The following is a 13439-nucleotide window of genomic DNA, read 5'->3' as shown; positions in this document are numbered from 1 at the left end:
TTATTCTAGAAATAGGATTTGATTTGAATTTAGTATTTGGATATTAGAACATTATGACACCAACTATTGTATTGCTTTTATATATTAGGATATGATCATCACATTAATACTTGTTGTGTATATTAACATGTTTTATCCATGAATAACCTATATATTCTAAAAGTTCATAACAGGTCATAACAATAGAACAATTATGAAGTAAGAATAATATGAATTGGATTGGTTGACTCTGATAAGATGAATAACATAAAACTAAAGAATAGATTATATTATATTAAAAATTATTGTTATTTGAAATAATAATAATAATAATAATAATATAGGAAATAATAAATATTCAAATAAATTATTTATAAATTAGTTAAAAATACATATAGTTAAAATAATTTTAAATCAAAAACTTAATTCAATTTGATTCAAACACTATTTTTTATATCTTTCTTATCGTATATTTAAAATTATTATAATATTAGTTACAACTTAGTATAAAAATTATTATTTCAATGATAAATACTTATAATATTGTTTTTATAACATATAATTGTTAATATTTATATTACATTATTGGGCACAAATCAAGAATTTGAAACTCTCAACCAACTGGTCTAGATCAGTTGGCCACTAGGGCTGCCTGGTTGATATATAAGTTAGTTTTGATTAAAAAATCATATGTTTGAAAAGATTTGTGATTCAAAATGAAAGAGTTGAAAAAAAATAAGTTTTATCGCATCAATAGTTATTTCAACAAAAAAAATTTATAACAATGTTTCTATATATCAAACGTATGTTGATTTCTAAGTATTTATTTTGAATTATTTATAAGTGTTTAATAAATTTTGTTTGATTTTAATGTTATAATGTTGTAGTGTTTTTATTTTATTAAAAGCTATAGTGTTTTTCAAATTATTTGTTATTTGTTTTATATACAAATCGGCATATATTTTATATATAATATCTACAACTTAAAATGTTCTATAAAATAATCAAAAGTTGTAGTATTTATTTTTTCATACTACTTTGTTTTTTTATACATAGAAATCAATATATGTTTAATATATAATTTACACAATATAAAATGGTCTATAAAATCATGAATTAATAATAGAAATAACTAATGATATAAATTTATTACAATTATTAAAACTAATATGTTTACTATAAAGTTTGTTTTGTTATTGACATTGATTTTACATGTATAAATATTAAATCAAAATTTATTAAATATTATTATTTTAATTAAATAATTATATTCTCAAACAACATCTGCAAAATAGAAATAAAACACCAGACATATAATTTTGGCCGATTTTGGCCGAGTCACGGACTGTTTCAACAATTTACTCGTAATAAATGAGATTATGTCACTTTACTCAAAATATTATCAAATTAATAAATCAAAATCATATACGACTAAACGAGCATCAAAATTGATACCTGTTTGGGCCCATTCTTATCACCGATTCATATCCATGACACCATGACTTTATAGAAAGGCTATCGAATTGCTTTAGGGCTATTTATCTCCACCTTATGGTCTAACTCACATCAAACTTGTCTCCAGTTCTCAACAGTAAAAATGGCTGAAGCGGCCGCCGCATGTATTCTAACAGAGGTGGTGTTAGTAGCTGCCAACGATATCGCCCTTGCTTCCGGTTACAAAAAAAAGCTGGACACACTTCACCAAACTGTAGATCTAATTTGTGCCAAGTTGCGCGATGCTGAGAGACAAAAGGGAACAGAGGCTATGATTGTATGGCTGAAACACCTAAAACAAGTAGTTGATGAAGCTGATGATGTGTTGGATGAGGTTCATTTCGAAATGTTGAGAAGTGAGGTAAAGAAACCAGATCGGATCGCAAGAAAGGTACCTTCTCTCCCAAGTTTGAAAAACTTTTCATTTCGTAGAGAAATTGGGCGTAAAATTGAAAACATCACCAAGAAGTTGTTACCGTTCAACAAGCAAGCAAACTTTTTAGGGCTACAAAACGAACAATTTGCTCGTTTTCCAGATTGTGTTTATCGGGAAACTAATCCATATATAGATGAATTCGAAGTTGTTGGGAGGGATGACGATGAACTATATATCATACAACTATTAACCCAACCAACTACAGAAGAAAAACTCACGATTGTTCCTATTGTTGGCATGGGTGGAATTGGAAAAATAAGTTTGGCTAAGTCAATCTATAATAATTCAAAAATCGAGCAATATTTTGATGTTAGAGCTTGGTTGTGTGTGTCAGTTAAGGTTGTTTTCTGCACACTTCTTGCAAAGATGCTTGAATCTTTACAAGGTCTATAGGATGATCATTGTCTCTCTATCTTTAAAGAAAGAGATTTTGTGGTAGGATAAACACCATTGCATGAATTAGAGGAGATAGGACGTGAGATTGTGTTAAAATGTTGTGGTTTCCCATTGCTATTAAATGAAATTACAATGTTAAAGAGAAATGGTTGTCCATAAAAAATAGCAAAGTTTGGGATCTAGAAGAAGCATGCTATAGTTCAAAATAAAGTGAAACTAAGCTTTGATAATTTGCCTAATTATACTGTGAAGCAATGTTTTGTATATTGTTCCATCTTTCAAAAGGACAAGGTCATAAAAAGGGAAGAACTGATCCAACTTTGGGTGACTTTAGGGTTGGTTCAAGCAGATGAAGCAAAAAAACATGGAGATGGAGAATGTGGGAAATGATATTTTCCAGATTTTGGTAAGTAATTCATTGTTCCAAGATGTTAAAAGGGATGAGTATGGTTACATCGCTAGGTGTAATATGCATGATCTGGTGCATGATCTTGCTTTATCACTATCCAAACATGAAAACTTATGTCTGGTCACAGTGGACCACTATAGCAAAGATAATCTTCGAATCAACATCTCTTTTAAAAAATTGATTTCCATGGTCAAAAAAGAGAATAAGACAGCTAGACCTTTGCATACATTATTCTTCAAGGGTGAAGTTGAAAGCATCATTTCGTTTCAATATTTGAAGTGCCTACGAATCCTAAAATTCAATGGATGTAAATTAACGAAGATAGACAATTCAATTGGAGAGTTGGTGCATCTCCGATATCTTGATTTGTCAAATACCTAAATCAACGTTCTCCTAAAATCTCTCTATAAACTTTACCATTTGCAAACTCTAAAGTTGTGTGGTTGCTATTGTCTCAAGGAGTTGCCATATGACATGAGAAATTTGATAAGCCTATGAGATTTCAAATTTCAAGAAAACATTCCCATTCATAATGTGGGACATTTGACTTCTCTTCGAACATTGTCTTCCTTTGATGTGCGTAAAAAGAATGGGCATCAAATTTAAGAGCTCGGGCGTTTGAAACACCTTAGTGGAAAGTTTGTATTTTCAATTTAGAAGAAATTAGCAACAAAAAAGATGCTCTCAAGTAGTTATACATTTCTGAATGCCCAAAGATAGTTCTCTTAGATGAATATCATCATCACCCTCTTATTTCCTTAGAGATGTGATAATTTCATGTCCGTTAACAACATACACGGCCTTACATCACTCGTGTGTTTAGTAATCAACCGATGCCATAATCTTTTAAAAGTACCCGATTTGCACAACCAAAGTCAGTCTTTAAGGAGGCTTGAAATTATGGATTGCTAGAAGTTGACTTCCTTGCCTCATGAATTTGACACTCTGTCCTTGTTAAGGTTGGAAAGAGGTTCGTTCTCTTTGGAGCTCCATTCTTTTCCGAGTATTGAAAGGGCTTCATACTTTAGAATTGAGAGTTTGGTCTTATTGGGATTCAATACTCAAAGAAGTAAAGCATTTCACTTCGCTGACTTTCTTTATCATATCTGGATTTGGAATCGGGGAATTACCTTTGTGGTTAAGAAATATGTCATTTATCCGAGTTATGATGTTCGATGAGTGCTCGTGGCTAGATGATGAAACAGTCAAAAGAGGAGCGCCTTGTGAAGCTGATGATGTCATATTAAATGGAGAAATAGTCTAAAAAGAGATGCTAGTTTGTTAGTTAGTTAGAGTCTGTTAATGTATAAAAATGTTGTATCATCTCTCATTTTGTTCAATAATAAACTCCCATTATGATTTGACCGGTTTTATTTATAAAAATGGCAAATAAGGGAATGGCTTATTTATGAAAGATCCAACTCATATCCTTATTCATTGCACTTGAATTTGCGTAATAAAGTATGTCTCTTATTTCTATTCATTCACATTTTGTGATTCTGCAGTCTGGAAACCACAAGGCATGTTTCTGTGATCAATATTACTCTTTCCTCCCTTTCTATCTATCTCTAAGGAGCTGATACATTATACATCATCTATCGTTTGAGTTTGTTATCTTCTTTTTCTACTGTTTTAGTTTTAGTTAGTATAAAATGAAAGAAATAGTTATATACTCCAAAAAAAAACTTCTACTGAAGAACTGTATTGTGAAAATTATGCACAGTTATAGCAGTGGCCAGTTTGTAACTGTTACCCCATTGTTATCAAGGATAGATTTTTCAAAATACAAATGCCCTAATAAGAAATAATTTCAAAGTATGATGCTATAATGGGTAGATTCATCCATCCACCAACATTCATCTAGTTTGTTTCCTACTTTCCTCATATCCATTTTTGTTCCTTTATGCTTACCTAGAAATCGAGACCACCCATGGGTGTTATTACTATAGACTCATTTTGTTCATTAAGATCTCAAAAAACTTGCTAATTCAACTAAAGATCCACTTTTACTGATTATGGAACTCATAATCATGGGTTCAAATACCCATGTCCAAGAATTTTTGTAATTAAATTAAAGATTATACTAGATTTGTCGTTTAAAAAAAATTAAAGATTTAACTTTGTTGAGCATTGGATTTATTATGATGCGGTTTTACTCTAACGATCGCTCTCGAAATAAAATTGCTAATTTTGATTAAGGATTCGATTTTTGTGAATATGGAACTCATCAACCTACCATATAATAATATAATGTTGAACGGTCCAAACAAGTTCAATGATATTATGGTAATATATGGACAAAATATAACTTAAAGAACTAAATTAACAAAACCCAAACTATTTAACCCTTATAAGTCATTATCCCTTGTTTTTTCCACAAGAAACATTAGTTGTTTTAATACGCAATATCGATTATCGAACACCCCTATATGAATCAATGAGAAACTAATTACTCTACTTCAAGTCTTGTTAAACAAGTATTTTATAAACCTACAAATTATACAAATAAAAAATATTAGCTCAAGCTCACTATAAAAATGGCTGGCATGAAGGTTTAAAAAGCTACTAAAAATTAGTCTAAAACTATTACAAACTGATTTTGTCCTCCTGTCCTAATTAGCTTTAACAAAATCAACAAACAATACAAAAACATCATCATCATCATCATCATCATAAGATAATAAACCACACCAAAGAAACCAAGCCTTTCATGTTTATGTTTATGCACCTCCAGCTGTCACTGTTGCTGCTGACTGGATCGGCCCATTTGTTCTAAACCCACGTCCCCTGCCACGTGGTCCCCTCCCACGTCCACGTCCTTCAATATTTATTATCAAAATGTATAAAACTTTATTTAAAAAAAAAAAAAAAAAGCTAAAAAAATCTTATATTGTTTTTGTAAATAAATCCTAAGATGTGAGAAATTAGAAATACCTCTGCCTTGCATGGGTGGTTCTTGATTAAATCCTCCATCATAATGATCATCCACATAACTAGCAGGGGCATTATTGTAATTTCCCCTTCCACGTCCTCTGAAACTTCGTCCTCTTACTCTCCCCCCTCTGCCCCTTGGGAAATCATGGGGCCCATCCCACCCCCCATCATCATACTCCCCCCCTTGCGCATACCCATTCCCTATAATTAATTATATAACAATCATTATTAATTAAAAAAAATTATAAATTTTAAAAAAAGTTAAGAAAAATTTAATCCCGATAAAAAGTAGTTAAGTGGCTAAATAGTTGAAAGTATGTTGTGTTTTTCTGTATTCAAACACTTGTTGTAAAACAATTATAAACCAAAAATAGCTTTTGAATTGATTTTTTTTTTGGAAATTAGATAATACCAGAAATGCCCCTGGACCTTCCCCTACCCCTTCCCCTTCCACCACGACCCCTTCCCCTTGTAGTTGGCGACCCCTCTGCATAACAAAAAAACTGTCAACATTTGGTTCAAATGATAAATGCAAGAAATACCAATATTGCCCTACTTTTATTTATTTGTGCATTATGTACTTTTAAAAAAAATCTAACCTAATTATAACAATAAAAATTATTTTCTATTTGGATGATTTTTTTCATACCTCCTTCATACTCAAATTCGGGTCCCACTTTCACCTGATCAGCTGGCAATGGAGGCTGATACCTGACAATTGAATCCACCAATTATAGATAATTGTACATTTTAAAATAAGGAAATTATATTTTTCAAAGTAAAATGCCTTTATAAAAAAACAATTTTTAAAAGATAAAACTCACCCGATAGATGATGTATTGAGCTCCTTCATAGAGAGAGTTACAGTTATCATTGAAACATGTCTTGTTGTTTCTAGACTGTATGAACACAAAATTTGTATAAAAATATAAATTAAAAAACATATTTTTAATGCATAGAATTTTCAAATATTGATTTTTTAAAAAGATTCACTTACGGGAGTAAGCCTTCCTCTAAGGGTTCCCATGTATCGACTATATCTGTGGATCCAATGGATGTAATTTGATGAAGACCTACAATTCTTCTCTGAAACACAAACAAGACTTCAGTTTTGTGTATATAGCAAAAAGACGATAATGCCCTTGTCATTATAATGTACCTTTATCAACTCCACAATTGTAACAGTTTTATTTATTGCTCTGCCCATTGCTTTAAACACAATTTCTGATGAGCCTTTTTCCTACCAAAGAGTTAAAAAACTCAGAAAATTATTTATGGGAAATGAGTATATATATATATATATATATATATATATATATATATATATATATATATATATATATATATATATATATATATATATATATATATATATATATATATATATATATATATATATATATATATAAGGAATATAATCATATATAATATACCTGAAGCAAACCCATGGCATATGTGATATAGTTACGCATTCTTCCTTGGCTTGTAATTCGGATCTCATTCTCATCAATTGGTTGCTCTGCTCTTGGCTTTTCCACTTTATGATATCGATCCATCTTCAAAAATATATAATTTAAAAGTAAAATTAAAGCAAATAAAGAAAAGATAGTTGATTATTAGGAGAATGTCACAAAAAAAATAAGCAAAACCTGATAACTCAAACAAAAAAGGAGCAAAATGGTTCATTGTTTCTTGTATAGTTAGGAACTCTTTATGCATGTAAGATTATACAATGTGTTATCAAAAATAGTAAAGACTCCAATTTTATCAAATTTTTAAAACAATCACTCTAAAACAATTCAAAGTAAATAATCAGCAACTAAAGACATGAACCAATCAAAACCAACAATTCAAGTATAAAAAATGGCATTTGGCGCAAAATACATTTGAATTGGAGTCAAATAACTTAGACATAAACGAAAAGGGGCTACCATTATTGGAAATATTAGGATAAGATCATAAGAAAGTGAGATAACAAATATAAATTCAAACCACAGAAACAGCAAGTAACTATTGGATATGGGGAAATGTCACCCAAAAGGGAGCCTATGACTAAAACCAAAAAGAAGAAAAAATGGGGATTATGATTTCTTTCTTACAATTGATGGAAAACTTGTACAATTAGGAAACTTTTATGTATGTAAGATTGCATGCATGATGCATCCTCGATAAATAGAAAAACTTCATCAGTCAAGTTTATAAGAGTGTCACTGAAACAATCACAAGGAAACACATTAATGCAAAACAACAAACAGCAATATACTTATGAAATTGGAGTCAAATAACATACGTAGAAACAAAAAAGACCCTACCTTAATTGGAAGATTAGGATCAGCCAGTGTAATAACAAAAAAGACAAATTCGAACAACAAACATAAATGTCGCCGAAAAGGGAGTATAAGACTCGAACCAAAAAGGAAACATAACCACTTATCATTCCTTCAAATCGATAATAAATTAGTCTGATTATGAACTTTTTATGCATGTAGGATTACAAACAAAATAGTAAAACCGTCGTAAAATGGGCAAATTAACGCAAAATACTTACGAATTCGAGTGAATAACTTGCAAATAGACATAAAAAATTTCAAAGGTTGTACCTTTATTGGATTGAATAAGATAAGACAGTGAAGAAATAGCCCTCCTTTATGGCTTCAATTTTGTCTGTTTAAGCCCTAAACCGTCTTTGTGTGCAGTTTGGAGTATTTATAGCAGCTGTTTCCAACGCTTGCCCTAAACTCTTGATCGAAACCGTTGAACCGGTTGCTTGTTTATTTGTACTTTTTTTTTTTATCTTTTTCTATAATGGGCCGGGCTTTTCAGTTTTAATGGGCCAGTTTGATGAATTCATTGACATGATCTTTTTTTTTTATTATGACGATTAATAGAAGCCCAAATTAGTCCTGAACCGGATATCACAAGCCGGAACAATTTTCTATTTCCATCGGACCGGATGCAGTCTTCATCTCACGGGTTGGCCCTCAACGGTCAGATTTCAGTTAGAAAAAGGTTATTATTTTTCTTGAAACACCTTATAATAAATAGAGAGAATTGAGTATTTGACCTATGACATTTGTCTATTTTTTGGTTTTATTTTTCTTTATTAATTTATTAATAATAAATTTTTACTTTTATATTTAATATTTATTTTGACTAATTGGAGTCCGATATTTTTATTGAAATCTCCTTTTTCAGCTAGCGTGCATTTTTTCTTCCAACATTTTAATTTTTAAAAAAATTTAGTTTTACACCCTTTTATATAAAGTGTAATATTTATATAAATAAAATGGGAATAAAAATTTTAAAATTTAATTGATATTGAATCATATTTTGGAGGATTAGCCCTTTACTCTCAAAAAATTGTTATACTCATGTTAAAAAAGTAGAAATTTATTTATATTACTCATTGCATATTAAATAAATCTGAATCAGAATCCACGAATACGAACCCTCCACTTCAATTCTCACGATTCCACTAACATGATAAATTGAGAAATTGCTTAATAACGGATATAATAAATTAACATGTGTTTGTAAAAGTAGTTATTAGAATAAGTCATACTTATCCTGGTCTCATGGTACTGTCATTCACGTGCCTATGTATTAGGAGTTAGGTATTGCTTTGCATCTGTATTGCTGTATAAATACATGTGTACCAAATGATATAATATACATCAATTTTTCACTGTCTCTTTCATAAACTTACATGGTATCAAGAGCTTAGGTTCTCTTTCCTAATTTTTTTTCTCCACCATGTCTAATGGAGCTCCACATCTTCTTGCGGCAGCCACAATTGCCCCTGCTAATCTGAATTTTCAGATCCCTTCTCTTAGCATCAAGTTGGACAGAGACAATTACCCACTATGGCATACAAACATCATCTCAGCCTTAGAATGCTTTGACCTAGACTCCTTCATCCTTCATCCCTCTCCACCAGCTTCCACCCTTCCCCCTCCGACTACACCTACCGCCTCCACCACCGATGCTTCACCCACTCCCAATCCTGATTGTGTTACCTGGAAGAAAAAGGACCGATTTGTCCTACTTTGGATCAAATCAACTCTTACTGAACGTTGCCTTGCCTCTGTTACTCGCTCATCCTCTTCTCACGAAGCGTGGATCACACTTGAGCGCACCTTCCAATCACAAACACGAGCCAAACGGATGGCTCTTAGGGCTCAATTACAGAATCTTACAAAGGGCTCCTCTTCCATGATAGACTATCTCGATCGCAAATGCCACATTGCAGACTCGCTTGCTGACACCCTCAACCCAGTCTCTGACGATGACCTAATTGGGTATATTCTCCAGGGCTTAGACTCATCTTACAGCTCATTCACTTCTGCCTTCCTGATGCACTCTGCCAAGGCCTCCGTAGATGATCTGATTGGTCTATTACTTCACGAAGAAGCACGTATTGATGTTGATTTGGCTCGACAGGCCACCCAACAGCTTCCTTCCACCCCGATTCCCACCTCCATACCATCGTTTCCAGTTGCGCATCAAGTCTCTCGCAACACCCACACCACCACTCGTTCTCCAAATCCTCACTCTGGAAGCTCCTCCAACTATCGTGGTCCTGATAATTGTAAACGCCGCCTCCATTGTCAACTATGTAACAAACCAGGTCATGAAGCAATCAACTGTTGGCAAAGGGAAAACCAAACAGACTATCCTTCACGCAGGCCCAACTACATTTCTCGTGGTCCACCAAGAAAAGCCCATGTCATCACTGGTCCAAGTCCATCCACCGTCATCGACCCCGCCTGGTACTTCGACACAGGCGCCACCGATCATGTCTCACCGGACCTGAACAAACTTCAACTTAATGAACCTTACACATGCAATGACAAATTGCAAGTCGGCAATGGTAACCAATTACTTATTTCTCATTTTGGCTCTTCTTCTCTATCTTCATTGCAACTACCCAAAGTCCTTACGGTTCCTTAATTAACCAAAAACTTGCTTAGTGTCTCACAGCTCACAAAGGATAACAATGTCTATATGGAATTCTGGCCTAATTATCGCACCGTTAAGACTTTTCAGGGCAAACCTCTAATTCAAGGGCACGTTGACAACGGACTCTATAAATTGTCTCTTCCTGCAATCAAAAAGTCTACAACCATGGCTCTTTCTGGAATTCGCACTTCTATGGCTGGCTGGCACAATAGATGTAACATCCCAAGGTTCAGGTGCAACTATTCAACCCCCCTTCTTTTCTTTTGTGGTCAAGTTTAGCCCTTTTTTTGGAAAATGTGGCAAATGAGTACGCTGGGCGTACTCATGCGCTTAATTTGGACGCGGAGTCGCCAAGGTATGCTGGGCGTACCCGGCCCAAGTGCAAAACCCTAATCTGGTTTGTGCACTATTTAAAGGGTGCTAAGGCTCATTCCTCAGCCTTCATATCAGTGAGTGAAACCCTAAGAAAGATCCTCCCATCGTTCTTGGTGGGTGTAAGTGTTGTTGGAGCTAATTATGCATTGGTGGCTTAGTGAAGAAGAAGAAAAGGAGCTTTTGGAGGCTAAAGCTTGAAGTGCAAGCTTGGATCTGAGATCTACAGAGAAAGGGGCTACACTTAAAGGTATAAAGTTCAAAACTTTCCTATCCTTTTTGGTTTATTGTTGCATGTGTCATTTCTAGGGCTAAAAACCCCAAAGGTGGAGACTTTATGAGTGTAAGGTGCTCCATGGTCCGAGATATGTCCCTTTCAGTGGTGTTAGTGGTTTAGATCCATAAAGTTTCCATCTTGGTTGTTGGTATGAGGTCATGCTTGAGTAATAAGCCTTCTAGAGTTAGAGAATGGAATATTATGGGAGTTGGTGACTTATTCAGCCATGCAAAGGCTTAAAGTCATCAACTTTATGGATTAAGAGGCTTAGAAGTGGTCAGATCTAGAAGTTGGACGTGGGTCTAACTGTTTAAGACCTCAAGAGCTAAAGGGATGAAGCAAGGGAGTACGCCGGGCGTAATCCCAGTACGCGCCGCGTACTGGGTGGCATTCCTCGATTCTGAGAGGCAGCCGGGTACGCTCAGCGTACACATCTGGTACGCGCAGCGTAACCCGAAAAGTTGACTTTTAGGGTATGGTCTATAGTGGGGCCTTTTGAGTTATGAGAGGGGTAAAATGGTCTTTTTACCCTTCTGAGAGTGTCATAAGAGGACATAGTCTAGCCTTTGAGAGTTATATTAAATAAGGTACTTATTTCATGTGACTAGGCGGAGGCCAGACCAGAGTTTTACCGAGTCAGAGATTTACCGAGCTACCGGAGGTGAGTCTTCTCACTATACTTTACCTAGAGAGGTAACAGAGTTATGTGTTAGGGATATTTATGCTATCAATGTGAAGTGTGGCACTGCATTATTTCTATGTGATTTATGTTGTGTGTATATCAGAGTTAGGACCGGAAGGTCCACAGAGCTAGGACCAGAGGGTCTGCAGAGTTAGGGCCCATAAAGTTATAGCCTCGAGTGGCTAACATGTGCTATATGTGGTATTTTTAGAATTACGTGTCAGTGTATTTGTATGCTATTTATGTGTTGAGATTTATTGTGATATGTAATATGCATGATTCAGAGTTATCAGAGTGAGGGCCTTTGGGTCCATAGAGTCAGGGCCAAAAGGCCCACAGAGAGTTGGGACTGGAGGGTCCCACTGAGACACACAGACCAGTGGGTCCACAGAGATTATAGCCCCGAGTAGCTAATAGAGTGGTATTTTGGGGAACTCACTAAGCTCCGTGCTTACAATGTTTGTGTATGTGTTTCAGGTTTTCTCAGGATCACGGGACGGCACCGACTCGATTGTACACACCAGAGAAAGCGTTTGTTTTGAGGATCCTGGTTTTCTTAATTGAATGAACAAAATAGTCATGTATTGTAACTTAAAAAAAAGAATGGGATTTTTATGAAAAGTGATAAAGAGATAAGCGATTTTAAATGAAAATTTTGTTTTGAAAATTTCGGTGTTACAAGTTGGTATCAGAGCCTTGGTTTGAGGGATTCAGATGCACCTTTGGGTAAATCTGGACTCAAACTGAGGGAGGAAGAAAAGTTTTCAAAGAAATGATTTCCTAAAAGTGAATAAGAGTTCAAAGAGAAAGAGAGAAAGAGCAGTGTGTACAATCAGCCAGAGCCCGAACGGTGATTTCCCAAAATACCCTTACATTTGTGTTATGAGATATTTATGATGCACTTTATGAGATATTATACATGCTAGAGACATGCTAGGTACTTCATATCTTAGGACTAGAGTGGCCTGATTTGTGATGCCTTAGCCTAGGAGTTGCTGTTATATGTGATGTGCTTTTGAGTATGAGTGGGAATATTCAGTTGAAATCCTTTTAGGGGATTTGAGTAGAGGAGTAATCTAAGAGAGACGCCTAGATGAGAGTTGTGGTGCTTATCGAAAGAATAGTTAGAACCCGCAAGGGGTAGAGTTGCAGAGTTCGGTGGTACTTTTGAGAATGAGTAGAGCAAGCGGAGTTACCACCCAGAGTAAGTTCTATGTATTCTTCGATGCCCGAATGCTGCTTGCTTCGTGCTTTGTGGAACTCTCGATGATGGGAGTCAACTACCAAATGAATATGACGATATTCAGGAGGTAGATGACTGGCATCATTAGGAGCTCTTCAGCAGCTGATGGCGGAGGAGTGGGAGGACCAAGGAAAAGTCTAGGGAGTGACCTTAGCCAGATGAGTATGCTGGCGGAGTAGAGCATTTCGCTGAGGAGCGAGCACGCGTGGCGGAATTAGTAAACAAGAAGGTTGAGCAGCTACTTAGGAGCTCTGGATT

General features: G+C 34.6%; 2 protein-coding genes across 5 annotated transcripts; one reads left to right on the top strand and one right to left on the bottom strand.

Moving 5' to 3' along the window:
• The first annotated feature begins 1511 nt into the window (after positions 1-1511).
• On the top strand, positions 1512-4097 carry LOC111905944 (putative disease resistance protein RGA3). Of its 3 annotated transcripts, XM_042898992.2 has the most exons (3): positions 1512-1864; positions 2640-2711; positions 3674-4097. In XM_042898992.2, exons 1-3 carry the CDS (start codon positions 1577-1579, stop codon positions 3722-3724), a joined length of 411 nt encoding a protein of 136 aa, XP_042754926.1. In that variant the 5' UTR covers positions 1512-1576; the 3' UTR covers positions 3725-4097. The 3 variants fall into 3 exon arrangements, 2 of the variants coding, with proteins under 2 accessions (XP_042754926.1, XP_023757443.1); XR_006187834.2 differs by having other exon boundaries at positions 1512-2711; XM_023901675.3 differs by having other exon boundaries at positions 2640-4097.
• A 1047-nt stretch (positions 4098-5144) lies between these two features.
• Positions 5145-8393, bottom strand: LOC111905945 (uncharacterized). Of its 2 annotated transcripts, XM_023901678.3 has the most exons (10): positions 8249-8389; positions 7748-7858; positions 7082-7204; positions 6808-6888; positions 6646-6734; positions 6473-6547; positions 6298-6359; positions 6061-6135; positions 5649-5849; positions 5145-5532 (listed from the first exon to the last, which is right to left on the bottom strand). In XM_023901678.3, the coding sequence occupies exons 3-10, from the start codon at positions 7202-7204 to the stop codon at positions 5435-5437; spliced, it is 804 nt and encodes a 267-aa protein (XP_023757446.1). In that variant the 5' UTR covers positions 7748-7858; positions 8249-8389; the 3' UTR covers positions 5145-5434. The 2 variants fall into 2 exon arrangements, with proteins under 2 accessions (XP_023757446.1, XP_023757444.1); XM_023901676.3 differs by lacking the exon at positions 7748-7858 and having other exon boundaries at positions 8249-8393.
• Positions 8394-13439: the final 5046 nt, after the last annotated feature.

This window comes from Lactuca sativa, chromosome 2 (genome assembly GCF_002870075.4).
Source record: "Lactuca sativa cultivar Salinas chromosome 2, Lsat_Salinas_v11, whole genome shotgun sequence".
NCBI lineage: Eukaryota > Viridiplantae > Streptophyta > Magnoliopsida > Asterales > Asteraceae > Lactuca > Lactuca sativa.
This window is presented reverse-complemented; position numbering and strand designations above follow the sequence as displayed.

What these genes read in the sequence shown, in the direction of transcription:
- LOC111905944 (XM_023901675.3), top strand. Translation starts at nt 1,577, where the DNA reads ATGGCTGAAGCGGCCGCCGCATGTATTCTAACAGAGGTGGTGTTAGTA. An exon ending in CAGATCGGATCGCAAGAAAG is followed by an intron (nt 1,865 to 2,639) that starts GTACCTTCTCTC and finishes GGGTGACTTTAG; the next exon opens with GGTTGGTTCAAGCAGATGAA.
- LOC111905945 (XM_023901676.3), bottom strand. Translation starts at nt 7,204, where the DNA reads ATGGATCGATATCATAAAGTGGAAAAGCCAAGAGCAGAGCAACCAATT. An exon ending in ATGCCATGGGTTTGCTTCAG is followed by an intron (nt 6,889 to 7,081) that starts GTATATTATATA and finishes ACTCTTTGGTAG; the next exon opens with GAAAAAGGCTCATCAGAAAT. An exon ending in ACCACCCATGCAAGGCAGAG is followed by an intron (nt 5,533 to 5,648) that starts GTATTTCTAATT and finishes TAAATATTGAAG; the next exon opens with GACGTGGACGTGGGAGGGGA.